The sequence below is a fragment of the Pelobates fuscus genome, chromosome 13 (genome assembly GCF_036172605.1).
Source record: "Pelobates fuscus isolate aPelFus1 chromosome 13, aPelFus1.pri, whole genome shotgun sequence".
NCBI classification, from domain to species: domain Eukaryota; kingdom Metazoa; phylum Chordata; class Amphibia; order Anura; family Pelobatidae; genus Pelobates; species Pelobates fuscus.
This window is the reverse complement of record NC_086329.1, coordinates 15,654,324-15,669,897: the sequence shown is the minus strand read 5'-3', so window position 1 is coordinate 15,669,897 and position 15,574 is coordinate 15,654,324. Positions and strand designations below refer to the sequence as shown.

Genomic DNA, 15,574 nt, shown 5'->3' with positions numbered 1-15,574 from the left:
GAATGTTTAGAAAGCTGTTGCCACGACCATTTATTGCATTTTTTTAAATATAAAATCCCTGATTGAATGGTGATTTGTAGTAAGTTATACACTGCATGGTTTGGTATCAGACCAGGAAAGAGGTGTTAAACTAACCAGCCAATTTATTACTGGGGTTAATAGGCTTTTTTTTTTTTTTTTTTTTTTTTAACCTTGGCCATTGTGTATTCAGGAATTATGGTGTGGGATTCTAAATTCTTTTTTAAAAAAAAGTCAATTTTATAAAAACCGTTACATTTTCCCTTTGCTACGTTTGTAGCTGCAAGTATCATTTTTGTTTTGCACTTCCAATATATGTAGTTAACTAGTTGTGATAAACCCTTAATTAACCCAAACTGATAATTTATGCATTTTGTCTTGGAGATAAACCTACGTGGGCTTGTTCACTGAATTCTTAACTGCAGCGCATTGAAACATTGCAAAATTCAGGCTATAATAGTCAAGCTATAGTTATTAGCCGAGTTGGAGAATTTTTCTGAATTGACTATTTTAGCCTTTTTTTTTGGTCATTTGGGTTTTCAGTTAACTAAAAAATTATAGTTTAATGAATAATTCCATTAGAGTTCTACACTAAAGTGTGAATTGTCAGGATTTCAAAGTGGTGATTTCTAAATTTTAGCCCCAAGTAGCCAAACTATAAAAACATCTTTTAGTCATCTGATCATTCAGTTTGAATGTTTTTGCATAAAATCTGAAGTTCACTATCAATTCTTGCATTGTGACCATTTACACATTAGACACTTTATGTACGAGGTATTTCTGGAAAGTATCCAGCCACATAACATGAAAAATAGAGACAGTAATTGAAGAAAATACAAGATACAAGAAACATTGTACATAGTCGGTACCTTGGGATCTCACACTGTTCTCCCCGCGTCTCTTCCACTACTCAAAACACTCTGCAAAATCCTTTGTTGGAATCGCCATCAGCTGCCATATTTATCCGAAATCTCTTCCCTTTAAATGGTGATTTTAGTTTTGGGAAAAGTCGCAGGGCACCAACTCTTTCAACAGAGTCTCGGTTGGAGTCCCCCAAGGCTCCGTCCTTGGTCCCCTTCTATTTTCTCTTTATACTGCCTCTCTTGGCAAACTTATTACCTCTTTTGGATTCCAGTACCACCTGTACGCTGATGACACCCAGCTATATCTCTCCTCCCCGGACCTCTCCCCTGCCGTCCTGCAATGTGTCACTGCTTGCCTTTCTTCCATCTCTGACGTGATGTCCTCCCGCTTTCTGAAACTCAATCTCTCAAAAACTGAGCTCCTTGTCTTTCCTCCTCCTAATACTGATCCTCCTCTTTCGCTCTCCCTTCAAGTTTGTGGTACCAACATCAGTCCATCCTTGCAAGCGCGCTGTCTTGGCGTCATACTTGACTCTGGTCTCACCTTTGAGCCTCACATCCAGCATGTTGCCAAATCCTGTAGACTCCATCTTAAAAACATAGCCCGCATCCGCCCCTTTCTTGCACCAGATACTACCAAGGAGCTTGACCATGCTCTAATAATTTCCTGCATGGATTACTGTAACCCTCTCCTGATTGGTCTTCCCAAAAGCCGTACTGCACCCCTACAGTCCGTAATGAACGCTGCTGCTAGACTGATTTTCCTCTCTAGTCGTTTCTCTCACACCTTACCCCTCTGCCAGTCCTTACATTGGCTTCCTATATGCTATAGGAGTCAATTCAAGGTACTAACTCACACCTATAAAGCACTGAACAACTCTAGCCCCTCTTATATCTCCTCACAGATCCATAGGTATGTCCCTTCTCGGTCTCTCCGCTCTGCCCGTGACCACCTCCTGTCCGTTGTCCGCACTCGTACGGCCAACTCGCGCTTGCAGGACTTCTCGCGGGCGGCTCCCTTCCTATGGAATAGCCTGCCTACCGCCATCAGACTCTCCCCTAGTCTTGCATCTTTTAAGAAGTGCCTTAAAACCCATCTCTTTAGGAAAGCTTATGGCCTCCAAGACTAACCCTTACCTCACATACCTGTCTCTTGCCCTCTCCTAAAGGGCAGTCCACCTTATTTGATTGCAAATTCCTGTCCTAATGTGTTTTACACCCCACCTCCTATAGAATGTAAGCTCGATCGAGCAGGGTCCTCTTCAACCTATTGTTCCCGTAAGTTTATTTGTAATTGTCCTATTTATAGTTAAATCCCCTCTCATAATATTGTAAAGCGCTACGGAATCTGCTGGCGCTATATAAATTGCAATAATAATAATAATAATAACAGATTCTCGACCATCTTTGAAGCATTTGTGCTTTTATTTGCGCTACACTTATTGCATTGTCCCCGAAAAGTCTTCTGAATCATCTGAATAGTTCCCGCAGAGGAATATTTAAGGTTAACGCAAAACTTGATGCTTCTCTCACTCAGTAATTTTGAATGCGAGGGCCACACGTTACACATACTCCTTGAACGGCGTCTTAGCGCCCCCACAGACTAGTACAATGAAGTTGTCATTGTTAACGCATGCACATTCCAGTCCAGTCCACTTTTCTTGGCTGCCAAGATACACTGATGTTGTTTTAACCATTCTCATTATATTAACAATGGCTGGAGATTTTCTGGACAGACCTTGTTTGTGTGTGTGTGTAGATATATAGAGATATATAACATTTTAAATGCACAGTAGTCGTTTACGGGACTGCATATCAGCATGTATATATTATTTGGCCAAAGATGTTCTGTTGCGACCTCATGTTGCCCCCTAGTAATGTGCTGCATATATCCATATACCTCTCAGGGATCTGGAGGATGAAGACCTGCTGATACAAGCAATTGTTTTTGAAGAAGCCAAGTTGGAAGATGAAGAAGAACTACTTAAGATCTATGGAGGGACTGATATGAATAACCATCAAGCTGTCTTCTCTACGCTCTTTAACAAAGTAAGTCACAGGGCACAGGTAAAAAACATATGCTTTTAAAATAACCTTAACATAAAATAGAATTATTTTCACTTAAATCGAGATCAAGTAAAGAGCAAAATGGAGGAAACCAAGGGGCAATGTTAGTGGAGGGCCAACCCAGACAAGGTAGGTAGCCATTAAAAAGCCACGGGTGTGCTGGGAATTCATAACTGAAGTGGCAAGACTTTGCAGTCATATGCCAGAACTTTGGTAATGGCAGGTATCGATGGATCACCACTTATTTCAGTACTAGTGTGTGTGTGTGTATATGTACGATGGAATGTGATTATTAGACTTTCCACCTGGTGCCAGAAGGTGTTGCTACAGGGGAGTGGTTACTTTGTGGTACAAGGCTTGATCTCTCTGCTCTGACCAGACCCATTATCATAAATGTTCCAGCACGTTGCTGAATGTACCAGAACCTCACTAATGAGGCTCGTTCCAGTGCAAAGCTAAGCTCAGCCACAGCCTAATAACTAGCACTGGTAGTGAGAACCCTTCTACCCGTTAGATACACAGCCGGACCCGTTGGCAGATTATCTCATTTGCAATAGGAGGACTCAAAGGATACGTAGAAGAGGTTATTGGGAAATCTCCACTTAGAGGTTTTTTTCTCATGATCTATATTACATTGGACAATTTGAAGAGCCGTATTAGAGAAAAGTGTTTTTCAGAATCCAAAGACAGAAATCACTTGTTCTCTGCCGCCACCATCCTCCATGTTTATCTTGTTTCTCTCTATTTCTCCCCATAATGCATGCTCCTACCACCTTGTAACTGACTGGTACGTTATCCCCATCACCACTTTAGATCTTATTAAATAGTCAGATACACCGGGCGCAGATATCAATGTGGAGCTAGGCAACATCTGGCACAGTTGCCAAGTAATAGCACTAAACGCAGCCGGATGTTTTGCAGCCCATTAAGTCACCGGTCCGTCCTATGTAAGAGCGATAATACTGGATTTTATAGAGGATGTTATTGTTGGCATTTAACGATGAGCCTGTGGATCGTTGTGTCCTATCCTAGTTTAGTTTATGTGAATACATGGTTTATGTAATTTATGTATGTCTTGTTTGTTATTTTTCCTTTGCTTTAGGTTAGCTGCTCGCCACTTTCTGTACAGCTTTTGTCCATCCTGCAGGGCCTGCTCCATTTGGATCCGTCTCACCCTTCCAGCCCTTTACTGTGGGAAGCCCTGGAGATTTTGGTGAACCGAGCAGTTTTACTTGCAGATGACTGTAAGAATGTTTGTCTTATTTATACAAACATGTATTTTGCACGTTAGTGCTTCCCTGCTTATTTAGATTATTGGGCCCCCTGTAAAACTGAAAACACGTCATTTTACTTCTCTTTCTGCCCACACCCTGTTGATCTCTCCATGGCTGCTGCTCTGCCCCGCATGAGATCATCAGTGGCCATGATCTGAGCCAATCCAAAGTTTACCCTTTTGTGGACACATGCGTGGCAATCACCGATTTGCACCAGTTCAGCATCTTCAAACAGAGATGCATTAGCTCTATGAAAAGTGTGTGGTCTTACAAAGATTGTAGCACCACAACAGGAAGTGCCTTTACTGGCTGGCTGAGTGACAGCTACAAGAAGTGGTCTTAGAAATCAGTATAAAAGTTGCCCCTTTCTCAGAGAGAGTCTCTTTGCACAGGGACCACTGTAATAAACTGTAGTGGTTTTAGTGCATTTGCAGTGGTTCTACATGAGTTAATGAAAAAGTCAAGATGTCAAGTCTACCATGCACCTTTGCGCCACTTGCAGTTTTTGTCTTATGAGTAAACATTCTGTGAAATTCCGATTCACCTTTAAATCAGGTGCTATAGGTCTGTAAAGTGTTTAGTTGGACTCTCTTGTAAAGTATTTTGAAAGCTCTACATATCATTTAAATGGTTATGGTGTCTCCTGGTGCTGTCTTTCCATTCAGTTTCAAACCATCTTAAATGTTTTAATAATAAACATGGGTCCCCAGCAACCCATGACCTCTTTGCTGCTTGATCTAATGAGGAAGCATTTGCATAAGCAGTAGTGGGTAGCTGTGATTGGCAGAGAGTGTCCGCTGACATCATTCAGCCTATCACAGAGCTCACTGCTCGTATGAATCAATATGGCTTGAAGGAAGTGTGTAATCTCTGCCTTAGCCATACCTCTAGTGGGGGAGGAGCTATGGGAAGCCAGTGACTCTCATTCAGTGTTAAACTGCTCAAAAAATAGAGGCACAGTACCAGTGGACTCTGGGCACTATAACCAATTCAACTAGATGAAATGGTTATAGTACATACAGTATCCCTTTAATTGCTATTACTTTATCCCTAACCATATTTTACTTTTTCAGGCAAAGACCAAAACCTCAATGATATTATGGACAGACTCTTAGCTTCAAAGAAACCCCCAGGCAAACAAAAATACAAGCAAGACCGATGTATTGAAAAACTAAATAAAAGTAGTCAAACTGACAAACCCACAGATGGTTTTCGTGATGAAGACTTGGAAATTGCATTGCAAAAACCTCTGAAGGCTGCAGACTTTTTGCCATTATCTGGTTCTCAATCGGATCATACTTTAACAGGACATGTACCTCCCCCACGCCCCACTACCTCACCATCGTCCACTCCTCCTCCTCCTCCTCCTCCTCCCCCTCCACCGCTTCCTGGAATTGGTGGATTTTCTCCTCCGCTGCCGCCTCCCCCACCCCCTCAAATGATGGGTGGCATTCCTCCACCACCTCCTCCCCCACTTCCTGGAATGGTGGGTGGAATTCCTCCACCACCTCCTCCCCCACACCCAGGAATGATGGGTGGCATTCCTCCACCTCCTCCCCCACTGACTGGAATGGGGGGGTTTCCTCCACCTCCTCCCCCACTACCTGGAATGGGGGGGTTTCCTCCACCTCCTCCCCCACCACCTGGAATGGGGGGGTTTCCTCCACCTCCTCCCCCACCACCTGGAATGGGGGGGTTTCCTCCACCTCCTCCCCCACCACCTGGAATGGGAGGATTTCCTCCACCTCCTCCCCCACCACCTGGAATGGGAGGATTTCCTCCACCACCTCCCCCATTTTTTGGTATGGGTGGCACTGATGAAGTTGTGGTGGCCCGTTTTGACTTCTCCTTGGGATGCTCAAGACCAGCTTGCTTCAAAGTCAATAGACCAACACTAAAAATGAAGAAACTTAATTGGCAGAAACTTCCATCAAATGTTGTTAAAGGTAGGTAGCCGAAATTGTAACTTCTAGCATTCAAAAGAATGGCATGGCTATGAATCCCTCTGGGAAGTCTACAATGATTTAAACCGTGCCAACACATTCTAGCTATTTTTTTTTCTTCATTTACCAATTTTATTTTTGTTTTGAATATTTTCATGCTTGTCCATGCCAAATACAATAGGCTATAATGCGAGATGATATGAGTATAAGCAATCTCCAACTACAATTTGCTTAAAAATTACAGAACAAAATATATTTTTTTTTTCAATTTGACAATTTTTATTGTTTTTCCGGATATTGAAACTAGGGTACAGAAGGAAAAAAGGGGAGGAGGGGAAGACATTTGTATTACAACAATAGCATTCCAGTGAGACATTTTCAGCATTCACATTTGGGTTAATCTTCGTGCTTTTATGAGGGGCTTATCTTTATTGTTGTTGCACCCTATTGTTGATGCTTTGTCCCAGTTGGGGGGGGAGAAAGGGGGGGAGGGGGCATGGGAACGGGGTACCTTATTTCTCTAGAATTATGTACATAGTGGGTTCATTTTCCGCCTTTCCCTGGGGCCCGTTGAACGGTTGGTTTGTGCTCGTTAATCTTATCTCTGTCTCCTAGTTATAAACGCTTGCCTCTGCATCTCCGGTTTTTCTATTGATCATTTCGTAAAGCTCACTTTTTCCGCCACTCCACACTTTTTTTTTTTTGTGTGTGTGGTTTTTTTTTAACCTCCCTTTCCTTAGGGATTCGACCCTTCCTCTCCCCCTCTATGTATGTTTCCCATTCCCTCCTGGCCTGTATCATGTGTTTCGTTGGGTGGAACCACGGACAGGTCCCTGTCTCATAAGTCAGGTTTAGTGATGTCTGTTTCCAGCTTCTGGCTATCAGGAGGTTTGCTGCTATTAATATATGAAATATAAGGCTAGCTTGTGGTTTTGTGTAGGATTCCAGCGATATAAATAGTAAGGCTTTCTTCGGACTGAGCTTAGTATCTATGAGCAGCACCCCCTTAATCATCTCCTCTACTCTCTTCCAATATTCTTTGAGAGCCGTACACGACCACCAAATGTGGAGCATTGTGCCCTCTTCTTTTAAGCATCTCCAGCAGAGTCTGGAAGTGCCTGGGTAGATGCTAGCTAATCTGGTTGGCACCAGGTACCATCGATATTGCAGGTTGCGCATAAGCTCTAGGTGGGAGGCGCATCTGGATCTGCCCTTATGCGCTATGAATGCCTTGTTCCATTGCTCTTCTGTGAATATCGAACCTAGCTCCTTATGCCAAGCCTCTTTGTAGTTGTCCGTTTGCGATTGGAATCTGGAGTCGTTGAGTATGGCATATATGAGTGAGAGTGGTTTCTTGGGCATGGTCATGGTCGTGCATGCTCTTTCTACACTCTTTGTATGTGTCGGGGTATCTAGGGTGGTATTGTGTGCCAGTATGCCTTTTAGCTGTAGGAGTAGGAATATCAACCTCTGCGGCAGGTCATACTCTGTTTGCAGGTCAGGGAATTGTTTCAGTAGTCCTTGGCTATAAAGGTGTGTAACTCGTGTGCACCCTTTTTCGGTCCATATGCGGTGGTCAAAATTGGGGTATGCTATATGAATGCTGTATAAGGGATTGGCCATCGTCCAGTCAGTGGTATACCCTAGCTGTGGTTTGGCCTTGTCCCAGGCCATTAGCAGGGTGTCAGTTGTAGTGGGCATCCCCGGGAGCGCCGGGCGTCTCCCATGCGGTACCCAGAAGAGGTATCTAAGGCCCTTGGGGCATGCCCAGGTCGATTCCATTTCCACCCATTGTGGTGGGCTGTGTGTTGTGTGTGCCTGTAATGCTGTGGACAGCAGCGCTGCCCTATAGTACGTTTGCACCTCTGGCAAACCCAGTCCCCCCTGCGACACCTGTTTAGTGAGAATCTTTGTGGCTACTCAAACTTTTTTGTGTGCCCAAATGAAGCTAATGATGTTTTTTTGCAGCCGTCGGAGGTATGTGTGAGGTAGTGGGATCTGCAGTGTTCTGAGTAGGTACTGGTATTTAGGCAATAGCATCATCTTCACCGCCGCCAGTCTCCCCACCCAAGACAGGTATTTATCCTCCATTGTTTTAGTGTGTCGCTGATTTCTCCCTGTAGTCTCCCATAGTTGCGCTCCAAGAGACCCTGTGGCTCTTTTGGAATTCTCAATCCCAGGAATGCGAGATAATCGTCTCTCCAGTCTAAGGGGAATGTGAGTTTGAATTGTTTTATGTCGCTTCGCGGTATCCCTATTCCTATACATTTCATGTAAGAGGTTCGGCAGTGATATGTGTGGTTGTGTGAGGGTTAGCAGTATGTCGTCGGCGAATAAGTTTGCCTTGTATATCTTTTTCCCTATCTCCATTCTGTGTATCGCAGGGTTATCCCGTATCCAAATCGCCAGTGGCTCTAACGCCAGGACGTAAAGCAGGGGAGACAGGGGGCACCCTTGTCTCATTCCGTTTGTGAGATGGAATGGCTTGGATAGAAATCCAGCATTAAGTACTCTCGCTGAGGGGTCGCTGTAGAGGGCTTTCACCACCGTCACAAACCCGTCTGGGATGTGAAACTTGCCTAATACTACTTGTAGGAACCCCCAGTGTAGACGGAGACCTGTAGTCCCCCCTTCACCAGATTTTCAGATGGTAGAGGATGTTGATAACCTTCCTCATATTATCCGCACCCTGTCTCCCTTTGATAAAGCCCACCTGGTCATTATGGATGATATGCGGTAGTATGTTTCCCAGGTGGTTAGCATATAATTTGTCGAAAAGTTTTGCATCCGTGTTTAGGAGGGAGATGGGCCTAAAGTTCTGCGGCACCGTTGGGGGTTTATTCGGTTTAGGGAGTGTGACAATATGTGCTGCCAACGATTCCCTGGGGAGTTCTCCTTTGAGAGCTGCCTCCATGAACAATCTAACCAGGTAAGGCACCAGTATGTCGCCAAACCTTTTGTAATAATGGTTGTCAAACCCGTCAGGTCCTGGGGATTTTCCCGATGGAAGGTCTTTAATCAGGTCCCTGATCTCCTGTTCCTCTATCAGTTTAGTGAGAGCTTCTTTGTGTTGTGTTGTAATCTTAGGTAGTGTAATCTCGTCTAGGCATTTCCTAATATTTAGGTTTGTCGGGTGCGTAGTTTGCGCGTCGTCTCGTATGTTATACAGGGAGGAGTAGTATGTGGCGAACACATCACTGATTCCCTTAGGGGTGGAGATTTTGGACCCTTTCTGGTCCGTGAGGTAGGATATTTTCTGATTCGCCTGCCTGGTTTTTAGTCGTTTTGCTAGTAGCTTGCTTGCCCTGTTTCCCTGCACATAAGGTGTCAGTCTGAGCCGTTGCATGTTTGAGTTAAGTGCGTCCAGTGCTTGTTGGAGTATAAGCTTAGTGAGCTGGGCTATTCTGGTTTTTGTCTCTATAGTCGGTGTGGTTTGGTTTGGTTTAGTCTATTCACCTCATAGAGTTCTGTTTGCCATGCTCTAAGCTGTGTTTGACGCTGCTTTTTCACGTATGTTGCTCTGCGTATCAGTAGGCCTCTCGCTACTGATTTGTGTGCTAGCCACAGAGTAGCATCTGTGGTGTCTTTGGTGTCATTTTGTTGGAAGTATGTGCGGAGGTCTCCTGCCAGTGTTTCTGCAAACCTCTCATCCCTCAGCAGGGAGTTATTGATTTTCCAGGGGCTATGGTGTTTAAAGTCGTAGTTGTTTTTTTATTCTATGGTGACTGGTGCGTGGTCAGACCATGTAATTTGCTGTATGTCGCTAGTCATGATTTGGTCTAGTGCCGAACCTGATACTAGGAAACCGTTGATTTTCGAGTAGGAGTTATGCACCGCTGAGTAATGTGTATACATTCTCTCTGTTGGGTGTGTAACCCTCCAAGCATAATACAGGTGGTAGGTGTGCAAGAGTTTCGCAATGGCTCTGCATTGCCTATTTAGAGAGCGGTGGCTTTTCCTATGTGGCGGTAGTGTCGTGTCAAGCACCGGGTTTATTATTTGATTAAAGTCACCCCCGATCACTGTGATGCCTGTTTGGACAGTGCTCGTTTTGGTTAGGATTTTGTGTAGGAAGTTCCTCTGATTGGTATTTGGGGAGTATATGTTTACGATGGTGTATAGCATGTTGTTAAACTTCCCTATGAGAATTATGTACCTGCCATTTGGGTCTATGTCCGTGGAGTGGAGCGTAAACGAGACCGCCTTACTAATCAGGATGGACATCCTCTAATTTTCGCTGGAGATGTGGCGTGGAATTGGTGTGGGTAGTCATTAGTCAATATTACGGGGTGGTCATTGTGTCTAAAGTGTGTTTCTTGGAGGCATAGGATATCAGCTCCCAGGGTTCTAACCTCTTTAGCTAGAAGGTGTCTTTTCACCGGGGCGTTTAGACCCCTGACATTAAAAGAGCACACTATCACGGTGGTTCATGGGGTTGGTACTCTTTACCTCATGTATGGTATTCTATGTCTAGGGGTGTCACTGCTCTTCCCAGCTTGTTCCGGCCGAGCAGTTCTACCCCCTGTGTGTAGGTTATATCCCTTAATGGGTCTGCGGAGTTGTCATTAGGCTTGACCTTGTGGTTTCTGGGGCCCGTCAATTTTTGTGTGGTGTTTGTCATTGGGTTACCCACTAACCCTGTCACCCTTTTGTTAGTAAGGTATAAAACATGTATAGCGTAAGCATAACATAAAACATTAAACAATAATACATTAACATAAACATTCTTGAGTACTAGTGATGCCGTATGTTCGGCTTGGCACTGCATTGTCGTGCTTTGGGGGAAGAGGCTTATGGCCTCTTGTCCTATGGGAGTTTTGTTTCCCTGTGCGGCTATATCTTGTGCTTATGTTGGGTAGGCCCAGATAAGTGCTAAAGCCTCGTGACTATGCTGGTTTTATACATATATGTAGATGCGTTTCGTCACGATTTTTTTTTTTGTGGTTAATTTAGTCTCACATTTTTGCACTATCTCCATTGTGGTTCAGAGTGTGCTACGGTCGTGTGGGTGGGGTTTTTTTTTTTTTTTTTGTTGTTTTTTTTTGTGATTTTGGGCGGGTATGTTAGGCTGGTTTGGCTCTCCTCAGTGAGCTGGGAGGGAATTAAAGGAGCCGGTTCCTGTGCTACTCTATTGTCCCTTATGCTCCCAGTGTATTACCTCTCTTATCCCCTTGCTCTATCCGGAGCACATATGTTATATCGTGAGTGCGGTGCATTTTCGGACTTTACCCAGCCCTGCAGCTGATATGTCCATGAGTTAGGTTGCCATAGAGCGCCCACACTGACAGTCTCTGTCTCTTATCTCCTTTTCGTCTTTTTCCAGTCCTGTGACACTTTGGATCTGTCCCCCTCTTGGGCCGTCAGTGGCGCGGCTGCAATATTCCAATCTCTGGCCTTCCTCTGGTGAGCCGATGGCGGTAGTCTTCCCTTCTCTCATCACCAAGAGCTTGGTGGGGTATCCCCATCTGTATGGAAGATGATTCTCTCTGAGTCGGTGGTCACCTCTCGAAAGTCCCGTCTCCTCTTTAGTGTAAATGAGATGTCCGCATATATAGTCGTACCTCTGTAGGCCGGTTGCATCTCCTTCCGTTTTCTGCAGGCGTTGAGAATTGCTTCTTTAGCATGATAGTAATGCATCCTGAGCAAGATGTCTCTTGGCGTGGATGGAGGTAAAAATTAAGGTTTGGCCGCCCTGTGGATTCTATCTAACAGGAGCAGATCGTGTGGTAAGTCAGGGGCCAATTCTCGTAGCAGGCCCGTGATGTGGGTGGAGAGATCCTCTGTTTTCACCGTCTCAGCTACTGCCCTTATCCGCAGGTTGTTGCGGCGTGCCCGGTCCTCCATGTCAGCTATTTTGAGATCCTGGTCATTTAGCCTTTCAACTAGACATTCTACTGTGTCTGCCAATGAGTTGTGGGCCTCCGCCAATTCTGTGATTTAATCCTCAGCGTGCGAGGTGCGCTGGCCTATATCATGTATTTCTTTTTGCAGGTCTCTGATAGCAGTGTCCAGCTTTCCCACTATCTTGTCTGACATCTCCTGCAGCAACTTTTTCAGGGAGTTGTGGGTCAGTGGACCTTCTTGTTCGCCAGTCTCCACTTCGGGTTCCCCGCTGGCGCCATCTTGAGAGTGCTCAGCCTGGCTTGAGGCCTTCCCCTGCGCTGTCTGTGCGGCAAATAAATTATTTTTCTCCCCTTTCTCTCCTGCCCGTTTGCTTTTGGGCTGAGACATTGTGGTTCCGGACGATGTTTTGTGGCTTTGTGCTGCGTGATAGGCTTTGTATTCCGCCTTTATTAGCCGTCGCGGCCCGGAGCTCTGACTACATGTGGCTGCTCCGGTCCGCGTCCAGGACACGCCCCCCCAGAACAAAATATTTAACAAATATTGTATATATTTTTTTTCTGCCTCAGTTTTTCCATTTAACATCTTGTCATCTTTCAGAAACCCATTCGATGTGGGCCTCCTCCAGTAGCACTGAGGAAACTGTTGAACCCAACTATTCAAGTATTGAGCAACTGTTTTGTCTTCCACAAACAAAAGCTAAAGAAGAAGCCCCCATCAAGAAAGTGCCAAAAGAGGTAACCCAACCTATAATTCACGCAAGAAGCATTGTGATCTATGCTAGATTATGCTGCTTACCCATAACATTTCTTTTTTTTTCTTCGTTTTTTAAAGATTACATTTTTAGATTCCAAGAAAAGCCTTAACTTGAATATATTTTTGAAGCAATTTAGAAGGTAAGTTCTGTATTAAAGCTGGTGATTTTATCTCCTACATTTTTCATGAGCCAATAGTGGGTTAAAGCAAGGAAGATCTTCACTTGGGTGTTTCTGGTGACCCTGCCCACCCACAAAGTACAAACTCTTCAAAAACATTGAGTATTTTTTTTGTATGGTTTTATCCCCGTTTCCTTAAAAGTGTTGGAGAACACAAAGATTGTCCATGAGTCCAAAATGTAAAAAGTGGCATAACTTTAACATTGTGGAGCAAAGTAGCATGTCTCCTTGGACAGTGGTTCAATAAATTGTCTAATTGTACCAATGACCAGCCTTTAGAAGTTTGAAGTTTAAACAGAAACCCTTTACGTGTCCATCTCGTCTAATGCCACTGTGGTTTTCCCTTCCGGTGCAGCACGAACGAGGAAGTCGTTGCTCTTATTGAAAAAGGAGACAGTTCTAAGTTTGACATTGAAGTTCTGAAACAGTTCCTAAAGCTGCTTCCTGAAAAGCATGAAGTAAGGAAAGTTTACGATCTAATCATGAATGTGTTTATCTTTACCCTTTGCAGTTTTGAAGGTTTTCACATGTGCCTTCATAATGAAACTGTGCAACAATAAGAAACAAAAATTATAATAAATAATTTATGGAAAATAATAATATTTAAGTGGATAATAGCATACGTACACTGGAGATTGTAGTTTGATTGTCTGCGTTGTATTACATTATTCTAGAATATGACATCTTTGCGCAAGTTAAAGGGACATTCTTAACTTCTAAGCACCAATGGACATTGGGATATATGAGAGAATTGTCAAATGTCTAAAAATTTGAATGAAATTAAAATTTGCACCCATTAGAAACATTTTAAATATATATATATATATATTAATTATTATTATTATTATTATTATTATACATTTTTTTTTTCTTCTCCCTTTTCTATATTGAAGTGTGTATTCTAGCACGGTAGTCATAGATAATTAAGATCACTTTTTTAATTTAACCTTTTCTTTTATCATAGTTCTGAATTACATGATATAGGTTTAGAAAAAGGGGCTTAAAAGCATAACTGTAAATTCATGACCCATGTTTTAAAATTAGATTAGACTGTGGCTTGTGGCCAACATTTATGCTGCCAAGGATTATGGGATAAAAGTATGTAGAAGACCAAGTGTTTCCTTCATTCATTGTTCAGTGATTATAGAGGATCCTATGTGGTTGCTTTAAGGTGCGTGTATTTATTTAAATTGTGATTATTTTTATTTTTTATTTTTTTTGCAGCTAATTTAGCATTTTCATTTTCTTTGCATTTACACAGTAAATCTATATATATATTTTTTTTTCCTTCAAGGTGGAAAACTTAAAATCCTACCAAGAAGATCAGTCAAAGTTATCAAATGCGGATCAATTCTATCTGCGGCTTCTGGGCGTTCCTGGGTATGGAATAAAACACTTTCTGAACTTTTCCCCCTTTCTTTCTTACTGTGTGTCCATGTAATCCCTGCTAATTTTATACGTTCATCAAGAATAATGGACACCCTAGGGAAGGCATAGGCAACCTTTGGCACTCCAAATGTTTTGGACTACACCTCCCATGATGCTTTGCCAGCATTATGGATGTAAGAGCATTATGGGGGATGTAGTCCACAACATCTGGAGTGCCGAAGGTTGCCTATCCCTGCCCTAGGGAATGGGGTGGGATGGTAACCCTGCATTCCCAGTTCATATTTTCTTACTCTGATATTATATTAAATTGAAACAATGTGAATTTCAATTTCTTTCTGGCCAGTTATCAACTTCGACTTGAGAGCATGTTGTGCTGTGAGGAAACCAGTCTTATGCTTGAGACGCTGCGACCAAAAGCACAAATAGTTAGCAAAGCGTGTGAAGGTAAGTGAGCGGTTTAACTCTGGCAGCCAAAGAGGGTGTAACTATACAGTTTCAGGTTTAAATCCATATATATCATATAAATATGTATTTAGATTTTGTCCCTCTTTATTTCTTTCCTTTTTTCATTCCAGATATCCTAAACAGTCACAGGCTTCCTGTCTTTTGTCAGCTAGTCCTCAAAGTCGGAAACTTCTTAAATTATGTACGTTGTGTAACTGTGTGTCAAGGGGGGGCTTCACACGTGTGTCTGTTCTACCGTTAACATTCTGACTCAAGGTCATAGTGAGTGAGTTCTGGTGAAAGACTGGGGGCTCTGTGCTATAGTGCAACTATTTATGCCACTCACAATCCCTATTTAAAGGAATGAGCCCATGTGTTAACTGTATCGAGGCAAATTACTGTTCCAATCCTGATGTGAATGCTGAAAGGGTTAAAAGGAATCCATCCTGCATTGCATAACCTGGCACAATTCCTTGCAATCCATTCTGGAATGCTTGGCATTCTGAACAAATTAAACTCAGTGCCAAGCGAGGCTCGATAATTCATTACAATCTGTAGGGTTGCTGGAAACATTTTGCTTTTCTAAGACATTGCACTTCGTATCAGAAACGTGTTTACTCTTTATTGTTTGACCATTTATTATATGGTGCATGTAATACTCTGATCCATACATTGTGCTGAGCCACTTGTTTGCACGTGTAGAATTTATGTATTCATTTATATCTGTAAAATTCTGATCTAACTTTTTGCACCAATGATGCTATAATCTGTGCTAGTGTAACCCAAATGCATAGTAAAAT

At 43.1% G+C, this 15,574-nt stretch overlaps 1 protein-coding gene across 3 annotated transcripts in view; it reads left to right on the top strand.

Annotated features, from left to right (window-relative positions):
• Positions 1–15,574, top strand: part of INF2 (inverted formin 2) — a 71,861-nt gene that overhangs the window by 40,849 nt on the left and 15,438 nt on the right. For all 3 annotated transcript variants that reach the window (XM_063439961.1, XM_063439960.1, XM_063439962.1), the window contains exons 6-14: positions 2,789–2,930; positions 4,051–4,192; positions 5,296–6,168; positions 12,607–12,743; positions 12,841–12,902; positions 13,297–13,399; positions 14,236–14,321; positions 14,674–14,774; positions 14,906–14,976. In XM_063439961.1, the coding sequence (XP_063296031.1) occupies positions 2,789–2,930; positions 4,051–4,192; positions 5,296–6,168; positions 12,607–12,743; positions 12,841–12,902; positions 13,297–13,399; positions 14,236–14,321; positions 14,674–14,774; positions 14,906–14,976 (1,717 nt within the window). The remainder of the gene's footprint in view (positions 1–2,788; positions 2,931–4,050; positions 4,193–5,295; positions 6,169–12,606; positions 12,744–12,840; positions 12,903–13,296; positions 13,400–14,235; positions 14,322–14,673; positions 14,775–14,905; positions 14,977–15,574) is intronic.